At 37.9% G+C, this 20,167-nt stretch overlaps 1 protein-coding gene across 3 annotated transcripts in view; it reads left to right on the top strand.

Annotated features, from left to right (window-relative positions):
* The window catches only part of DLG2 (discs large MAGUK scaffold protein 2), a 911,187-nt gene that overhangs the window by 496,146 nt on the left and 394,874 nt on the right, over nucleotides 1–20,167 (top strand). For all 3 annotated transcript variants that reach the window (XM_031066024.1, XM_031066022.1, XM_031066023.1), the window contains one exon: nucleotides 8,854–8,907. In XM_031066024.1, coding sequence (XP_030921884.1) covers nucleotides 8,854–8,907 — 54 coding nt within the window. The remainder of the gene's footprint in view (nucleotides 1–8,853; nucleotides 8,908–20,167) is intronic.

Here is a 20,167-nt window from a genome sequence, read left to right as displayed (position 1 = left end):
GAAGCAAAGATGACGAACACATACTAAGGGAAAACACCTCATCTTGAGGTTCATCTTCATTCCAGACACCCCCTCTCCTCTAGCCATGACTTCAGGTCGCACTCAGTGCCTTTGGGGAACTAGGGACTTGGGGTCCCTCACGCATGGGGTTGGAGCTGGGGTCAGGACATGCTTGTTTCTCTTTGCTGCTCCTTTTCCCCCACCCTTTTCTTCCTTATTGCTTGTTACTCCTGGCCCAGTGGTGGGTGTGGTGTGACACTGGCTGGAGCCACCTGTGCACAGCATAAGGCAGCCCTGCCTTCTCCTCGCTGGAGCTTCCCTTGCTGTCCACTGTCGCAGACATTTCTTTTATGAAAAATCCTCTCTCAGGATTTTTAAGCTGAGAAGTTCAGCAACAAGATGTAAACATTAGGTTGTCTGCTGCTGTGGAATGCAACAGGTCTGTCTGGATTGGCCCAGCTTGGATGTTTATGGTTGATGGCCAATCCGGGGAGGGAACTCTCTCAGACAGAGTCGAAGAGAGTGGTCTTGTTATCATTCTTTACTTTTCTATTCTTAGGTAGCTAGCAGCTTCTGGAAACTCTCCTTTCTTTTTCTTTGTAGTATAGTTATAATGTAGTGTATATATATCATAAAATAATAAATCAAGCCTTCTGATAATGGAGTCAACCTTCTCGTCTCTTCCTTCACCCAAAACCCCTTGTGACAATCGTCACAGTCCATGGCTCCCTAGCTGTTTCCATCCAGTAGGGAGCAGAAGGCAGGCAGAAGAGATACAAAATTCACTAGGATGCTTCACTAGGATGTACTCCTTAAACCAGATGCTTGAATGTAGCAGAGTGAGGAATAACAAGGCATAAAGTCTAGAAATTGGACTGATTTTTTTTCTCTGTGGAAAATTTTTAAACTATGAGGGAAATTAGTCCTAAAAACAAAAAGAATATGTCATTTGCATATTTCCGCTCTCTGTCCTACATCAAGATTGCATCATTCAAAAGGGAGCATCCTCTTCAATCAGTAGCAACCTGATGGCATTACAAAGGTTCATAAGGAGAGCCCTGGCGAAGACTGGCAGCTGGTGATGTTCCTGCTGGGTGCTACAACCTGTAAAATTACGGAAAATCTGGCAGTTCTGGCACGTGCTGTCCTGCAAGCCACCCACAGAGCGCTCAGGTTCTCAGGCAGAAGGACATCAGCAAGAAAACTGAGATTTAAAAACGGTTGGCAAGTAAAGTATATACAATTATAGTTGTAATTTATGTAGCAGAGCATCTCCACTGGGAAATGCATTTTATGCCACATGAAGCTAAACCATGTAAAAGAGCTGATTCCCCCTGAGCCCTGGATAGCTGCACTTCACACATGGATGTTTATCTTTTAAACTGATGTACTGTGAGTGCAGTGGACCTGCAGTGATTTAGGGTTTGAAACAAGCTGTCAGGCAAGCTATATATATTTGATATATTTGGAATTATTTAGTTAATTTTATTCATCACTTAGAGATTCTGGGACATAAAGGGGCACTCTGGGACATCAATTAAAACTTTTCCAGAGGACGTTAGGGTAGAGGTTTACTTTCACTGACATAAAAATCAAAACATTCTTTGTTCCACCACAGACCAACTTGAATTTGCAGTTTATTGCAGATAGTCAAAATCAAGATTGTTTCTTTAAGTTCTTCCTGTATACTTAAATGTATGTACATTAAGTGAAAGCCTTTGGCAAAATAGCTTTGCCTCTATACATACTTAGCCAGAATCCGTGAGTTAATTTGATGCATTATATGGATCACAGTAAATCCCAGCTCTCCTCATGGCCACTTCAGTGCTAAAACAAGATTTTCAGTGATTTTGCTATTTGTGGTATTAGAACCTTTCCAAAACTCTAAAACTTTTCTATTTCTTATTATTTTGTCTCTATGGAGAGTTTTAACTCTGACACCAGTAAGCCTTGATGACTTCTGCCCTTGATAAGCAGAGATGAGCACTCTTTGGCACTGATTCCTTTCTTGCTGGGCTCATGTTTACAGTGCTGAATGTAACAGATTAACCTGAAAGCAAGTGTTTCATTCTTTAAGATTGATGTTCTGATAACCTCCTTAAGAGTTACTGAATTTTGTTAAAGTAATTCCCCTGTTTCACATTTAGTTTTGCATTCTCTTTTTTTTTTGTTCTCTTCATCTGCATTATAATTTTTAGTCCATTTGTTTCTGTGTTTTTGAGGAGGGTTTTTATAACTCCATGCAGAAATATTACACTCAAATTTCAGGTATTTCATGATGTAAAAAGGTAACAGAATAAGACACTGGATAACTTCTTTGTAAGCTTAGTATACCATGATGTTAAAAATAAAAAGCTATATGGTGAGTAAGGCAGCCTTGACTTTTGAAAGAAAGGAGGAAAAGCCAAATATGAGAAGATGCCATAATTAGGTTGCACGTGCAGTCCAGATCTAGCCCTCCATTGTTTGTATTGGGATCACACATGTGTTTGTTTTTCCTCTGGCCCTGCTCAGCCTTTGGAGAAAGTGTTGCAGTGTTTGTAGATGTGGCACTCGGGGACGTGGTTTAGCGGTGGGCTTGGCAGTGCTGGTTTAGCATTTGGACTCTATGACCTTAGAAATCTCTTCCAACATAAGTTATTCTAGGATTCCATGAAAGAAATAGCTGCAGTTTTGTTTTGATTTTATTTTTCTCCCTCTGGAAAGAGTTCTATGTTTGTGCACACTGAGGCTAGGAAAAAAAAATAAAGCACACAGCTATGTCAAATAGGATGCCTAAAATCTAGATGTATGCTTTTCTTCTGGTCTATTTTGAGTTTGTGTGCATTCATGTATATTAGCATAGAATAACAGAATATCCTGAGTTGGAAGAGACCCACAAGGATCATCAAGTGCAACTCCTGGCCCTGCACAGGACATCCCCAGGAGTCATACCATGTGCCTGAGAGCACTGTCCAAATGCTTATTGAGCTCTGCCAGACTCGGTGCTGTGACCACTGCCCTGGGGAGCCTGTTCCAGTGGCCAGAGAGCTTTTCCCATTGATGTTTCTATGTCCTTCATTAGATCTTATACTGGGGAAAAAATTATGTTACATGAATCATTGCTATTTCAACCTGCTAACAGGTAAGATCATTACAGGGGAAACTTCAGCAACTGTAAAGTAGGTGCTTTCTTCTCAATCCCTCTGATAGCCTCTGAATCCACACAGAACTGTTTAATTTTCCTTGTGTATGAGTTTTGGGGTTTGTTTAATAATGCAAATTAATACAGTTTTAAATAGGAAATTATTCCTACAGATTAAGTAAAAACAATGTAAAACTCCATGTCTGCAAATAAGGCCACCTCCTTTGAAAAGTGCAATTTACATTTAAGCTAAATGGCTTTATATGAGATTGCATTATATACAAAGGGATTGGTCTTGAGGATTTCTTGAGGCATTTTTCTTCTTTCATGGCATCTGCAATCTGCAAGCAAAGCTGGTTTTGACTTCTGTTTTATGTCTCAGAGCAGAGGTAGAATTGTTTGCTGCTAAGTCATTCTTTAGATGTTCAAAGAGGTTCTCTATCTTTTACATTTTCTGATTAATAGAAATGAAATGTCTTTTTATCTTTTAGTCTTTCAGTTTGTAATTCAGTGGTAAATATGACAAAAGGTGCTGTGTGTTCTGTGATCTTGAGGCCTCATAGCATGCCAGAGAATTACTGTTTTGACATCTAAATTGTCATTTAATCTTTCCTGCCATTGTGTGTAAATGTAAATCTATTTCTTGCAATTGTGAAACTCCTGAAAACAGGAACTTAAACTAATTCAGTATCACTTTTTTAAGGCCTTAAGCAGTCTTACACTGTGTATCTGAGAGACGCAGCATGCCCTATTCATGTACACATATAGGGACTGCTCTACTTTGGATTATTAAGACGCAAAGTGCTAACATTTTGAAGTAATACCAAACTGCAAATGTATATTTCAGAGAGTGTTTCAGAGTTTAGGGCTGCCTGGAAAGATGAGCCTTTAACTGATATACAATCCAGAGTTCAGTGTCTGCAGAAGATGACAATAAGCCACTGACAACTCAACTTACTTTTAAAATGGTAATACATACACAATTGTATTACTCTCAATTTCACCACCCCCTTATTTTGAGTTTAATTAAATGTAATAATGTAGGCAATGATGGTGATTCCTTAACAAGAAAAGCAGTAGAGAGTTCTAACAGCCTCAAGTTGCATAAAACAAGGTTGAGATTGGATATTAAGAAAAAAGCCTTCACTGAAAGGATGATCGAGCCTTGGAACAGGCTGCCCAGGAAAGCAGTGGAATCCCTGTACCTGGAAATGTTCAAAATCCAGTTAGGTGGGGTGCTTAGGGACATGGTTTAGGGGTGGACCTGGCAGTGCTGGGTTATTGGTTGGACTTGATGCTAGAGGTCATTACCAACCTTATTGATTCTATGAAATTAAAATTGCAGCTAGGAATAGACATAGGTGGGCAATTTCAAAATGATGACATACTTGGTTCTGTTTTCTTGTTAAGAAGTAATGTGCTGTGCTTATGATTTATAAAGTAGTGGCCACATAACTATGTTTGTGATTTTATGGTCGGGTGTTGAATATAGTCCTGCATAGTAGGAACACTTAAAACAAGGATTTATGAATGCTGAAGAAAGCAACCCAGTATGATATGGATAGTCTCTAAAACTGTGAGTAGCATGATTAAAACCAGTCTACCAGGATAATGCTAGCATTCATGGTGGAGGGAAAGTTCACCTTGTCTGAGAGGTATGAGTCATATCATACACTTGCAGAGAATTTGGCAGCAGAGTAATTGTTCATGAACTAGACCATGTGCCTTTGTGTTCTGTTTCTACTGGCTTCAAGTGCTTTTGCTCTATCTTGCTTCTAAGTTGTGCTTTTGGCAGCAAGGCAAGCAGAACAATCTTGTATACATTTGTGGAAGCAAAGTGTTTTATGCTCAAGTCCTTTAAGAAGAAGAATAAAAAAAATCTTCCATTTTTACTTTTTTTTTCCCAAAGCTATTCAAGTTTTGTCTCAGCTATGCCAGTCTTTCACTGCAGCTGTCAGTGTGATGCCTTTTTTCAAAGCACAGAGATGGCTCAGCTGAAAGCAGTGCTTCCAGCCAAGGGTAGGAGGAAGGTTCATGCAGGGAGCAGGAGCTGTAAGTCTGACTGCACAGTACATTGTCAGCTTAGTATAATACTTCATGTATAGCTGGGAATTGGGATGGAGAGGGAAGTAAATGAGGAATGAGGAAAACAGGATTACTCAATTACTACACTGAGTAATATTCACACTTCTGGCGATTGGCTTGGTTTTATTTTGCATCTGGAAAAGCTGGTAAAGTGTAATTTACTTGGTAAACTGTGATTCACTGTCTTGGTCAAGATGGCAAAGGAGGTCAAAACGCAGAGTTAGGAATAAAGTAATTCTCTTCCCAGAAGCTATTTCGTCTCAACCAGTCTGAAGCCTAGATAAAGCCTATATAGATCTGTGTAGGTTCACAGATTGAGAGATAAGAGGCAGTGCTATCTCAAAGACACTATAGGCAGAGGTTCTCAAGAGAATCTAGACGTGGTTTTGCATGCCTTTGTTAATTTATGCACAGTTGGGAATACTGTTGATGAATCCTGGTTCATAGATTTGTCAATGTTCTCCATTAGATGTATAGAGATACCTGAGTATCTTTTTAGAGAATTTGGTGAACCAGTGTGATATGTTTTCAAGTCATGTTTTCATAGATACAGATAGATCATTCTGGAAAGTAAAATCTTCGACTCCTCGTTGATACTGATCTTCTCCCTTCAGTAATTTCACTGTGGTTACAGGACTGTTTTGATTCTGTTGTGTACTCTATGGCTAGCACTATATTTAGGGCTCTCTCCAGTGATTGCAAACTGTCTTCTCAACTTTGCATGATTGAAGTCTCCTGCTTTAAAGCATGAGCTACAAACGGGGCCCAGCTAATGAAATAATCGCAATTTCCTGCACTTTAATGCAATTTTGCAGCTCAGGAGGTTAGTGTTCTTCGAATTACCATATATCAGAGAGATGGGAGCAAGATGTTTCCATTAAATCATACTTATTAAAAAAAACCCAAAAAAACCCCAACAAAATAAATACAGAAAATACAAAAAAAATTACACAAAATACAAAAAAACCCCAACAAAATAAATACACCCCCCCCCCCAAAAAAAAAACCAAAAAAAAAAAAAACAAACCAACAAAAACAACCAAACCTGTTAGCTCTGTGGATGAGGGAAGATCAGTAGATGTCATTTGCCTGGATTTTAGCAAGGTTTTCAGCACAAATTCTCTTTCATAGCCAAATGAGAGAGAAAGTAAATGGATGGGTTTGCTAGAAGATGAGTGGGACACTGGCTAGACCAGCAGACCCAAAGAGCAGTGGTCAGCAGTTCAGAGTTCAGTTACTTGTGGTGCTCATACAGAGTTGATAGAGGTGCTAATGCTGTTTATCTTCATTAATAACTAGAGTGATTTCATAGAGAGCATTGTCAGCAAGGTTTGAGGTAACGCCAGACTGGGAAGAGCAGATCATACACTGAACTGTTTCCCTGCTCTTCAGAGGAATATAGGAGAAGGAGAAATGTGCTGAGAGGAACCTCACAAAGTTCAATGAAAACATACAGGAGTTCCCAATGACAGAATAAAACATGGAGCAGTCCCAGCCAGGCACAGTCTGGCTAAGCTGCAGCTTTGTACAGAGGAGAACAAGGTGCACGTGAGTCAGCCATTGCAGCAGGGAGGGGCAATGGCAAACGGGGCTGCACTTCCAGCCTGGGCAGCAGGGTGAGGAACATCTCATCCCCTTGTCACACTGCACCAGGAGTACTCTGTCCAGTCCTAAGTGTTCCCACATTTGTTTCTGATTTCTTTAGCTATACTTGAGGGAAGTCTGATATAGATGAAAGGCTTTGTTCTTCAATAGGTTAAAGAGATTTTGGTGAATGCTTTGGAAAATTACTTCTGAAAGATTTTTTTTGTTTTAGTAGATACTGTTTTATAAATCATCAGTGGAAAGATGATTTTATTCTGAAAACTGCAATTTTTTTGTAGTTGGTTATAGACCAACACAGTAGGTAAAAATAAAAAGGAGATAAAATCAATACTGTAAAAAATTGCCAAGCTTATTCTTCCTGTAGCAAAGGTATCACTTCTTAAGTGTATTGAGCTAAATATTAGTGTAAGAAAAAACTCTTATTCTAAAAAGAAAATAATTTGTTTTACCTCCAATGATAATGCAACTATAGGCATATTCCATATGCCTAAAGCTAAAAATATTATAATCATATGGCCTTCTGCTTTCACCTATCACTTCAGTGTGTCCAGTGTTTTGGGACACAACGAGAATAACTGGGTATGGGCCTATAATATCTTTTCAGATACTAAGCATTTTAATATCAAATAATACCTTACCATGACACTGGTCCATGCTATGAAATGCAGAGACACCAAATTGTATGCATTTAATTTTAATTCACAGTTACACAGTTTCTATACAGAAATTATGGCATTAATCAGCAGTAGCTTTTGTCCAGTAGCATAACATTTCTTTGAACACAGAACTATCCTTGAATGACTGCACAAAAACTGTTATTCTCACGTTATTTGAATTATTGCAGTAATGTCACATTCCTAATTTGGGCTGGTAACAACCAAAAGTTTGGAATCCCACAGTAAATATTTGTCGACAGAAATAGGATCAGTGTTTTCAGCATGCCTGCCATGCACAAAGAGACCCTGCAGTCTGTATGAGTTTAAAGTGCAGTCATTCAGTGACAAATACACAGTGTAGATGAATAGAGCTAGTGAGCTATCTATTTACTAGTGCTAAGCATTACTGTTTTCATCAGCCCAGTACAGTGACTGAAGAGTCTTTGCTGCCCAAGTGGGCATGAGAAAGGGTGCCTTCCATCACTCTTTGTACTACATTGACTGCGTGTAGATCCTTCTGAGTCCTTGATTTATTAACAATCCCATCTCGGCAGCCCTGCCTCAGTTTGACGTTTTACTGACAGTGCTTACCTCTGGCTTACATGTTCTCACAACTTCCTGGTTTTCTCCAGAGTCTGAGCCAAGTTTATACAGCTGGGTCATATCAGAGCTTGGCATTGGGTCAGTACCACTGAATGCCAGAATGGAAAGAGCAAGAGGTTCAGGTGGTTGGAAACGAGCCTGGATAAGAGTTTCATCAAGAAATTAAAGATCAGGTTGGGCAGTTTTGCAGATGCTCAAGTCTTTTTAAACTGTTCTGTATTTCAATCTGTACCTCAGCTGAGTGTATATGAACCATGCCAATTATATATAAAGGTATATAGCACAATATACTTTTGACATAAATATCACCATATATGGGCTTATACATATCCTATACAGTACTGCTGAGTTGTGTAAGCATTAAATGTTTCTCCTCTGTGAAGATCAGTTCATCATCTTGGTTCAAACACAAAAGGTGGATTTGTCAGGTTCATCTAAAGCTGAAACCCTCAACCTCAATATTCCCTCATTGAAAGTTGGATACATCAGGTTTCTTACAGTTCTACTAAAAATGAACAACTGGTTAATATGTATTCAGGATGTGGCCCAAAGCCTGGAGAAACTAAAAAGAAAGGCCATAGTGAGTTGTGGTTTGGAGACTGAGAATCTATTTCCTTCATCCTTGATTGAGCAGTACCCACAGTTATATACTATTGTATGATTTTAATTCAGTGGGAAAACGAGCTTTTAGACTTTTAACTTAAGGCATAAGTATGGGTATTTCAATATTAATGAATTTCAGGTCTTTCAATTTATTTTCTCTTTTTTTTTCCATTTCAGGCAAGCCCTGCCCCTATAATTGTCAACACAGACACTTTGGACACAATCCCTTATGTAAGTATTAAAGTTTTTTTTATAAATATGTAGAGTTGCTTTATTTTCATGCAGAAATTCTGCTTGGTATTGCATAGAAGTTATAAACAAATATTGCAATTACTAATTTCTTTTATAGTTACACAGTAAATTCTTTTCTGGGAAAAGAAATTGGGAATGACAATTGCACTCAGGTGAATCCTAGCATATTATATGCACCCAATTTGTAGTTTATGCTTACTAAAACTAGTCTTTCTTTGAAAAAAAGAAAAGTGATTTCCTTAAGGCTGTCATCCTTACCAGCAACATGAGTATTTGCTTTTAGAGCCATGCACACCCTGCTAGTGTAATAGAAAGAGTCCTGGATGCACAGTGTATCTTGAAGTGGTGCAATATCCCTTCATTTGTCTCTCTGTCCTTCTTTTGTAGATGGAAATTGCTCATGATATATAACAGCTCAAACTAATTGACTTAATATTTTCCTATTAATGTCTCTTCTTTTTTATGACTTCTAGGAAACAGAGTATCCTAAAATAAATGCATGCTTTTATTAGATTTTTAAAAATCTGTTTTTTCTAAAAACATTTGTTATTATTGTTGTTTAGACTGTAAAATCAGCTATAGTTGAAGATAAAGGACATACGAAAACACAAAGCAAGCACATCACAGAGTAAGAGGCTTAAATGATTGGAGGAAAGAAAAGCAAGTAGCACAAAGCTAGCCAGCCAGTATCTAATCTTTCTTTTTGCATCATCTTAGTTCTCTTTTTGAAGCTCCTAATTAATGTCTCTCATCTGTCGTGTTTTGTCCACATCTGTTTCTTACGATACCAATGCATAAGCCTAATTATTTATCTGCCTACACCAATCATGTTGCTGGGTTCTGTCTTTCAGAAGACTGTTGATGAGGCAGTTTAATAGGGGTTGTCCTGGCCAGTTTGTTACTGACAATTCATAAAACTTAGAAATTATAGTGCATAGCACAGGTAAAGATCACAGCCAAGAGCAATTTAGAAGAATGACAGTGCTGTAAAGCAGAAGAGAATTCAGTCCCTAGATGGGAATATGAACTATTGGGAAGGGTGAAAAAGTTAAATAGAATTTCTCTGTTCATTTGCATGCAGCTTTTTTAAAAGGCTTCCTATAATTTCTGTCTCAGTTTTCCATCCTAACACCAAAACCATCTGCTATGGTCTCACTTTCAATAGGTCTGTCTGGCTTTTCTCCTGTATTTTGATGAGACATTTTATACTTTGTGTTCTCTAGTCTTCCAGAAGGGACACTGTGAGCCCCAGTTCTCATTTTCAGCACTGGACCTGTGCCCAGGATCCTCTGCAGCTACGGTGTTAGAATTCCTAAATACAGATGCAATTACACTAGTGACAAGATGCTCAATCAATATGATTTATTCCCTTAACACATCCTATCAATACTTACACGCTTTTATGCCACTTTTTTGTACTAGAGTTCCTTTCTCTTAAATAATAAAGAACAAATGACCAAAGACATTCAAGAGAAATGTTGACAATAGGCTGAGAATTGCCTGTGGGCTATTTCAGTCTCCAACATATGATGTGAACTGGATAAATAAACAGAAGGTGCTTGCTGTAGAAGTAGACAACTCTGAATTAGTCACCTTGTTCTTCCTAGCCTGGGAAGAATTATTTCTCTTAGATATGGGACACAGCAGTGCCACCACAGAGGGACTTAACACTAGACACTAAGAAGCAATTCACCTCGACCTGTCTGCTGAGCCCAGGCCACCCCAACCCCACAGAACTTGGGGTCTCTGCTCTACAAATAGGCATTTCCTTCTGCTCATGATTTGTGTGAACATTCTCTAAAATGAGACACAAAAACAAGCCATGAACAAATGACCTCTTCCTCCAAACTCATATTTGAGGGAGTGGGCTGGGAGACCTGTGTTTTCTTTCTTGCTCTCAGGAGTAATGCAGTTTAATTTCGTTTGGTTTCATTTTGTATTTCCTCTGCAAGGGAGATGCTGTAGTCATTGGGCTAGATCCATGTTTGCTTCTGTGTGCATCCCCTCCTGGTCCAGGAATCCTTCCCAATGCATATTTAGTGACAGCATGTAGTGGATTGACTCTCACCAATAGCCAAGCACCCTTCTCACTCCTCTCTGCTGTGGGTCAGGTAGAAAATAAGAGATATAAAAGCAGAAGATAATGAGTTAAATAGGGAAAGCAAATGTTGCATGTGCCGGTAAAGCTAAATAAGAAATTCATTCACTGCTTCCCAGCAGCGGGCAGATATTCAGCAAGGAAAGCAAGGCTTCATCAGGTTTAGCAGTTATTTGGGAAGACAAAAACCATAATCATGAATGTTCTCACTTGCTCCTCCTTTCCCTGAGCTTTTGCTGCAGAACACCATGTGATACGGACTATACCTTTGGTCATGTGAGGTGATCTCTCCTGGCTAGGTCCCCTCCAAACCCTGTACCCACCCCCGGCCAACTTGCTACTGGGACAGGAAGGGTAAAATTGAAAGGAGAAAAAATCTTGATGCTGTGCAAGCTCTGTTCAGCAATAACCAAAATGATGGTGTATTAGCAACATTGTTTCAGCCACACATTGAATCATTGCTCCACATAGGCTACTATGGAGAATAAACTCCATCCCAGCAAAATAGTATTGTGCAGGTCTGTAATACAGTCTATAACATAATGGGGTGTTAGGGGAGTTTTGTCTCTCTTTTAAATATTTGGAAATACAGAGGCAAATCTTCCAAACTGGATGAGTTAAGAGTATGATAGTGCAGCCATCATCATATAATTTATTTTACAGGAAATGTAATTTAGTGGATATGCCCTAAAATATTTTTTCTGGATGAGGTCAGTTCAGAGAGATAACAAAAAGCTAGATTTAATTATGATTTTGAAACTTGAGTATGTGTCAAACAGCTGCATTTTCAGCACTGTTAGAACTTCCAGATATGCATGGGGGAAGACTCCAAGTGCCTGGGAATATCTTTGGTGAATGCTTAAGTATCCTTAGAGTTAGCTAGCTAGGTATTTGCACTTCTGAAAGGCACTACTGATTTTTAGTTGCCATAAAATAAACTTCTAATACTCTGAGAAAAAAATTACTTTATGGATCAGAGAAGCCAAGTTAAATGATTGTATTTTCTGTCCAAAGCTAAAAGGAGCCTTGGTGTAAGATGCTGATCTTCTCTCAGAGCTGTGGAGTGTTTAAAACACCCAGAAGTGCTGTTCCCTGGGGCTATAGTGATCTTAGATTTCTGCTATTCATCCCTGTTTTTCAGCTCTCATTGTTAAAGTACACTTGGAGTCCAGGAAGACTGGATGGGGAGAACAAGAATTTTTCAGACCCTACTAATTAGGTCATGGTTCAAATGTTTACATTCTTTTTTTTTCATACTCTGTCTTTCTCTAGTCTTAGATGGTTGTCCTTGAAATCTTTTGAGTGAGTTTGCCTTCCACAAATCTGAGCCCCATTTCTAAATCAACTTTTGAATAGAATTAAAAGGCAGGGGAATACATAAGCAAGTGATATGTATCAAGATTTTTTACATAGTTTTTGATTTCTGACTGGTAGAGTTTTCAAAAATACTTTTCATGACAACTAGTTGATGCTGTCCACTCACATGTTTGCAGGGAGAAAAAAGTGCTGCTTAAAAAAATAAAATAATTTTTTTCTTAATTTTTTTAAATAACGGTAATTTTCATTGCATTTACAATAACAAAATTAAGTCATCAATTTTATACCATATAGAAATTATTTCCAAATGTAGGCACTGGATTTTCAAGTTTTGGTGAACCAAAATGGTCGGTTTTTTCTGTAATTACTAGCCACAACTGATAACCTGACAGATCCCTAAATAAGGTCAGGCTATTTTTAGTGTTATATGCTGGACAGAGACTTCTCATCATTTCATTAGGCTGTCGGCACAGCCTGTGTCATTGTTTTACAGGATGTACCTTCAATGCATTTCCAATTCATTAACATCTCTGCTCATCCTCTCTGCCATCTTCCTCCAAAAATTCCTGAGATTTGGGAGATACCTCTCACAGTGATGGTCAGCATTCACAAAGCATGTCCACGTGTCATCTTTGCACTGGTCCACCTGAGAGAAATTTCCTTTGTACAGTTAGTATACAACTGGTAAACTAAGTGATTTGTCTCATTAACCCTCTAATAATTTAAAATCACATTATTAAACATTTTGCAACTGTTGGCATTCTTCCAACCTTTCAACTCAGTAGTTTGGGAAAAAAATAATCCTTTGTAGGACTGGTTTTCATCAGTATGCTTTTTTTAGATGAGACAAAAGAAAAAGCCTTATTCTATTATTCTGTTATAATTTGAGCCTGCAGAAAATAACAGAAGAAACAGTTAATTAAGTTTGTTTCTAGGTTCAGTGATTCGAAAACTTTGGCTCACCGAGCTTTGGACGTGGGAATAAATTTGATAGGAAGCTTCGATAGTACAAAACAAATTATTCTGTGACATTTTAAACACAATTAAACATTTGTGGGAGTTTGTTTGTTCTCTATTCTTTTGCTGTAAATTTTAGATCTCTTTGTATAATGAGAAGTATTAATTTAATAACATATGAATCATCTCATTTTCTCTGTTGCACAGAATAGGGCTTATTTATTTCTTTTTTTATTTCCAAAAGCTGCATAGTTGAGTAAAAAGTAGCTATAAGGCTGTCTTTGCTGCATCACTTATAGCAATTGAAGGGATCCTTTCTATTTATCTTATGATGAAATTTTATTTTCTTTTCATCTTAACAAAAAACTTAGGGAAGTTCACTCAGGTACTGTGGTTGTTCCCTTCCTCTCCCATCTTTTCACAGCAATAAGATCTAAGGAATATGTACTTTACTCTCCTTTTAGTCACAGTGAATTCCTCATATTTATTCAGTTTCACATTGTTCTTTTAGATTATAAATTTTTATATTATTTCTGTTTTGAGTTGTTGTTATTTTATTATTGGTTTGATTTACTAAGTGTGCTGCCTATGATGAGTTCATAGGTACATGTGAAGGTACCTATGACCTCATGGTTCATAGGTACCTTCACATGAAGGTATATGTAAGAAAGTACATGTAAGACATGTCCTGAAGAAGTAATTTTCGAACTATGTTAGTTATGTTTTCATGAGCTGTAATCAAATCTTTGTGTTGTTTTACCCTTACCTGAGTGTGGCCACAGAGAGGGCTGTGCAGCTGTTTTGGTGCATCCCAGCTTAGGGACACTGTGAGCTCAGCCCCTCCTGGAGCAGGGCAGTGTGGGGGCCAGGATGATGCCAAAATGGGGAATTCTGGAAAATTTTCAGCTTTCCTCTCTGCCATTCAGCTAATGCACCTAGATTTAGCACATTAGAAGGACTCACATAAAAGCTTAAACAAAGGCTGAAAAGAAAAACAAATTCTTCCTGTTCTTATGTTGTGGATGGAATCAGTCACTTCACTCTCAAGTGAGAAGAAACTATATTTTATTGATACAAGAGAAGTTCAGTGGTAAATGCAGCAGTGGTGTAACAAGAATGAATGGCCAGGTATACTTGAGAATTTACTGGATAGAGAACAGTCAGAATTTTGGGGGGATCTTCCTATTGAGCTATGAGGTTCAGAGAGGACCCCATTCTATTCCAAACTTCCTTTCAGAGGGGAGTTTAGGTGTGGCTGGATCCAGACTGTCTCAGCCTTGGCCAGTGGTTGATGTCTAAGGGATTATATATTTGCAATCACAGAATCAATTAGGTTGGAAAAGGCCTCTGAGATCATCAAGTCCAACCTTTGATCAAACCACAATGTCAACTAGACCATGGCACTAAGTGCCACATCCAGTCTTTTCCTAAACACCTCCAGGGACAGTGACTCAACCACCTCCCTGGGCAGCCCATTCCAGTGTTTAATCATCCTTTCTGAAAGATTGCCAAGTTTCAGTGTGCTTATTCCCAATTCACTTACCAACCATCTGATGTAATAAGGAATCTCATAACCTTGAGAGGCATTCCAACTCAAGGGGAAATCCTGGTGTGCAGCCCACTGCCATGCAGGAGAGCTCACCAGGCCCTGGGCTGTCTGCTCTTCATGGAGTGATATGATAGAGTCATAGTCATATATTTGAATACTGACTACAGATGCTAGTTTCTTCCAAATTTTCCTTGAGCTGGACATTGACCAGCATTCTGGTTAGCTGGGTGTGTTGGCCAAATGTTCTTGCCTGTCACGTTGTCATCATGTTGTCATCTGTCTCCCCCCAAGTCTAGCTGGAGCCAGATTGAGCCTTCAGGACCAGATACATCCATGACTGATCACCACTTAGGGTTATTACTTGAGCAGGAATTATAATGGAATATTAAAGACAGGTTGGAGATGGGAGCACACTGCCATGCCTGACTGTAAAAAGAATGAAGAAACTTTGTTAATTTCTGAGCACAGTCAGTGTTCAGTCAGTGAAAGGCTTTTTATTGGATAATAAGAATGTAGGTGCATTATAGATCTAGAAAAATAAATTGGAGGGGGTAAGTGGCCTTATATATTTTTACAATAAAGCAAGTGTTTACATAATTACATATATGACTGAGCTGGTTTTGACTGGGGTAGAGTTAACTTTCTTCACAGTGGCTGGTGTGAGGCTGTTTTGGATTTGTGCTGAACACATGGTTGCTAATATAGGGGTAATTTTGTTATTGCTGAGCAGGGCTCGCACAGAACCAAGGCCTTTTCTGCTTTTCATACTGCCACACTGGTGAGAGAGTGGGGGTGGATGGGAGGCTGGGAGGAGGCACAGCCAGGACAGATACCCCAAGTGACCAAAGGGATATTTCAGGCGGTGTGATGACATGATCAGTGTATAAGGTGGGGGAAGAAGGAGGAAGGGAGGGACATTCAGAGTAATGGCATGTGTCTTCCCAAGTCAAGCTCTCCTAGAGATGGCTGAACCCCTGCCTATCCATGGGAAGCAGGGAATTAACTCCTTGTTTTGCATTGCTTGTGTGTGTGGTTTTTGTTTTCCTTATCAAACTGTCTTTATCTCAGCCCACAAGGTTTTACCGTTGACCATTCCAATTCTCTCCTGGTCCTGCTGGTAGGGGAGTGAACAGTTGTGTGGGTCTTGGCTGCTAGCTGGGGTTAAACCACAAAAATGACTATGGATGATTAGCAAATTTTTGAGAACAGTGGTAATAGAAGCCTAAAAAGAAATTTTGGTCTAAAAGGTTAGAATCTGAATTTTTACAAAAGTAGGAAACTCATGGAGTTTGGTTTTTTATTAATATTATATTGAAATATATTAAAATACCATCATGTAGGTATGGGTTTTTTTCCATTGACTTCTGAGAATAAATTTGTTGCTTCCTTCCTAATTAGTTTGATCATAGTCTTGAAAGTCAGATTACACACCTTATTATCTCTAATGACTTACATTTTTCCAGATTCTTAACCTGCAGTTTTGTTTATTATTCATACTAATCTTTCAGCCTGTCATTAATGTGCATTGCAATGGAAAAGCTAAAGCTGGAAGAACTCTGTGCTAGTCTTTTAAAGCTGCATTGACTTGGCTTGTCTGTTTTGGCCCTTGAATTGTATCACAGCAATTTTTTTTGCCCTGGCAAACAGTGCTGTATTCTGCATGTTGTTTCTGCAGTGGGATAAGACATTTTTCTTTTATAATAGCAGTATTGACAGGCTTGATTTAAATAATGTTTATAAAATATTTTGTGATCATTAGTGAAAATGGTTCAACAGAACACAAAAGTAATGAACTAATATAAAACATCTCCCCTTAAACATGCAAAAATAGAAGAGGTTTCATCCTGCTGTCTGATGACCTACATGAATTTTAGTGTGACAGCATAAAAAAATATGCTGCTTCTGTTGAAAACCCAAAGCAAAAGTACAGAATGGACCTTATGATTTATTTTGCCTCTGTTTCATACCCACTGTTTTTCTACCTGAAAATAAATTTATTTCAAACCTTTTCTTTTAAAATATGCTGTTTTAAAAGGAAACATCTTTTAAAGAAGGGCCAGAGTGATTCTGAAGCACAAAAGTGATTTTTTTTTTCCATGTGTTTTGCTTTAAAATCATTAATGCATATTTAATATTTAAGCCTTCTCAAAGACATAATTTTTAATTAAGGTAAAAAGCTTTACTCTCAACTAAAATAACTTCATTATTTTAGGGGATTTCTTTTATTTTCTGTAGGAATTAACACTACATTGCCTATTTGAGTGCTATGTATCATAATGCATAAAAAATCAAAAAGCCTTCATTGTGTCTGGATGTAGGTAGAATTACCAACATCCTGTCAATCCAACAAGTAAATGCATCCATTGGTCACGTATCTAATTATTCCACTTCTATTCTCTGAAATTATAATACTGTCCATTTTCAATTGCCTATGAATAATGCTGGACTTTAGATTCAGTCAAGGAGTTCTTTCTATGGATGTTTGAAATGTTGCAATTAGCAGACTGGGAGAGAGGAGCTTATTGAACTGTAGAGATCACATCCTGCACTCATTTGTGTCCCTTGGCTTCAGGTGGACTCAGCATAGGGACTGTGTAATGCTTCATGCTTTTTGGATTTGGAGTGCAAGTGCTTCAGCATTGCAATCCAGATCATGGGTGTGCATTTATCAGTCTTAGTTCTAATGCTCTCAAGTTTGTAAAGCAGACTTTTTGACAAAAAACTGCTCTTGCCGACAGGTTTTTGGATACCCACTATCGGGTCCTTTGGGCGACTGTGTAATAAACTCCTTGATGGAGGGTACAGTGCTTTGCTTTTGAAAAGTCTGTTCTTGCTGAGCCACTCTTACCCTTGTTGCCTCTGCTGGGGGAAGCCAGCCAGGCATTGCACTGTCTGGTATTTTCATCACTCTGAGAAAAATCATATATACCATAAACATATGGGGGTGTGGGGGTGCTCACATACACCTCCTCTACAGCCATCTATACTTAATTTTTAATTTGCCTGTGATGTTGGCATGTGCTGCAGAATGCAGTGTATGCCTGTTAAAGTTTTTTGAAGCACTTTGAGATCTGAGGCAGCCTTAAATTACATGGACCAACCTGACCTAAATCACAAGTCATTTGAATTTGGTTTTGTCATTCTCTGCCTAGCCTTGAATTAGTTTTTCCTTTTGTGTAAGTCTATATATTATTCTACCATAGCTAACCTCACTGGATATTGCAGCAGTAGGCTAAAGTCAGTTGGGTTGGAAGGTTTGCAACGATCCAGTGGCTAACATAACCAAATATGCTTTTATAGTACAATTCATGGTCTTAAACCATCAAGCCCATTGTCTTTTTCATAAAATACTTGATTAGAATATATCTGTATGTGTGTATATATGTATAAAAGTAAGACCCATGGCAGGGAGATTGGAACTGGATGATCTTTAAAGTTGCTTCCAATCCAAACCATTCTGTGATTCTAAGACGCTGATAAAGCTCTTCAAGTACACACAGCTTTTTTTCCATAGCAAGAGCTTTATTTTGAGTTACTTTGTCGTGAAGTTACAAGCCCTGAAGTGATTTGGGAAACGGCATAAAGACTGCAAGTGAATAACGACTTACAGATTTTATTTTTTTTTTTTTTGGATTCAAGACAATGGGACTTGAATTGGTCAGTATTTACTGTGTTAGAAAGGTGTAGAACTTAACTGAAAGCCATTGTTTAAAAAATCAAAGAGCTAGCACAGATGTCATTATCTTAATGGTTTTGATTATACAAGAGGAAGAAAGCTTTCCTTTTTCATAAGACTTCATTTTGGAGGATTTCAGATTAATTGCTGTCAGAGACAGATGTGTTCCTTTGACCTTGGATAATCTAAGAAGTAAAGAGAAAGTGACTGCTCGGTATTGAAGAGAAAGCTTGTTTTGATGAAAAGTAGGAAAGAAAACTCTTGCTTTCATGTCTAATTGTACATATTATGTTTTGATTACAGTGGTTTTTCACTTATTTAGGATGAAGTATGTCTGAAATTTATTTTACAAGAACTCTTCTTTGTAATTTTAACAATATTTACTTTTTTAATGTGTAGAATTGTTGAATATATTGCTTTGCAAACTACCTGTTAAAGTTCAGCCAAGGCAAGGTTCTTATCCTGGCAGCACATAATGCAACATCAGTAATAACAATGGATAGAAAGTATACCCTTAACTTGTGATCTTATAGGTATTGTTCTTAATATCATTCACTGTGTTTTTCATAGCAGCATTTTTCCTGTTATTTATGGTTACTTTATAAAAATTTTAGAATAGCTAGAGTGTGTTCTTACTCATTCCCTACAACAATATAAAAAGATCTCAAAGGAACACCGTCCTCTTTTAACAAAATTGCAAAGTTAGCCATTTAAATGCTCTTATTTTCCCCCATTGTTAGCCAGGTATTCGCTGATCCATGCTGTAAAACTAACACAACTTCAGCACAGTTTCAGCAAATATTGTGAAGTCCCTACTGTTACAAATTGTGAGCGTAGACATTTTGGGAATATGAGTTATGGCTAATCCACATTTTACACAACAAAACCTGACACTACTGTTAATGCAGTGATCTGGTGACTCAGACTTGATAGTAAATTACATTTTAATCAGTGTTTAGATGACCTAGGATAGAGGAGGAAACCCAAATATGCCACAGATAATATCTGTTTTCCTGATGTTAGATATTGCAGCCGTCATAATTTTGTATAGAAAATTGGCCTAGTTTGAAGGTAATAGAAAATAAAGATTCCTACATGAGATAAATTTCCACTTGTTGAGGTTATTAGTAAAGAGAAGTAACAACTGAAGTGCATTTCTTTTGTATCTTACATTAACATATTCAATCAGTTGTCAAGTAATTTGCGCCTGTAAATTTTTCTGCATAGAGATGACCAGAGTTTAAAATTCTGGATTCTTTTTAGTCATAAAGTATTTGTGCTGAGTATGTTATGTTTTATGTTTGCTAGGCTGAAACATTTTAATGAATATTGGCAATATTGCCAATTGAATATTGGCAAACATTTTACTGAATGTTGTTCTTTGCTCAGCTTAAGTGAGCATTTATGTGGTCATAACAAAAGTAATCTTGTCTGATGTCCACATTCAGGCCTTAGGCTTTGCAAAGGTGATGGAAATGTAAGCATAGCACGCTGTGAGTTTATCTTGATACGATTGAGCCATACTAGTTTTTCAAATAATGTGCATAGTGCAAGGTTGATTAACCACTTAGATTTCACCATAGTCTTTCTCTTTAGTAGAAGCAGATATGTGGTATCTTGGTAGTGTTCTTTCTTATTCTAA

This window comes from Geospiza fortis, unplaced genomic scaffold (genome assembly GCF_000277835.1).
Source record: "Geospiza fortis unplaced genomic scaffold, GeoFor_1.0 scaffold16, whole genome shotgun sequence".
Lineage (NCBI taxonomy): Eukaryota > Metazoa > Chordata > Aves > Passeriformes > Thraupidae > Geospiza > Geospiza fortis.
This window is presented reverse-complemented; position numbering and strand designations above follow the sequence as displayed.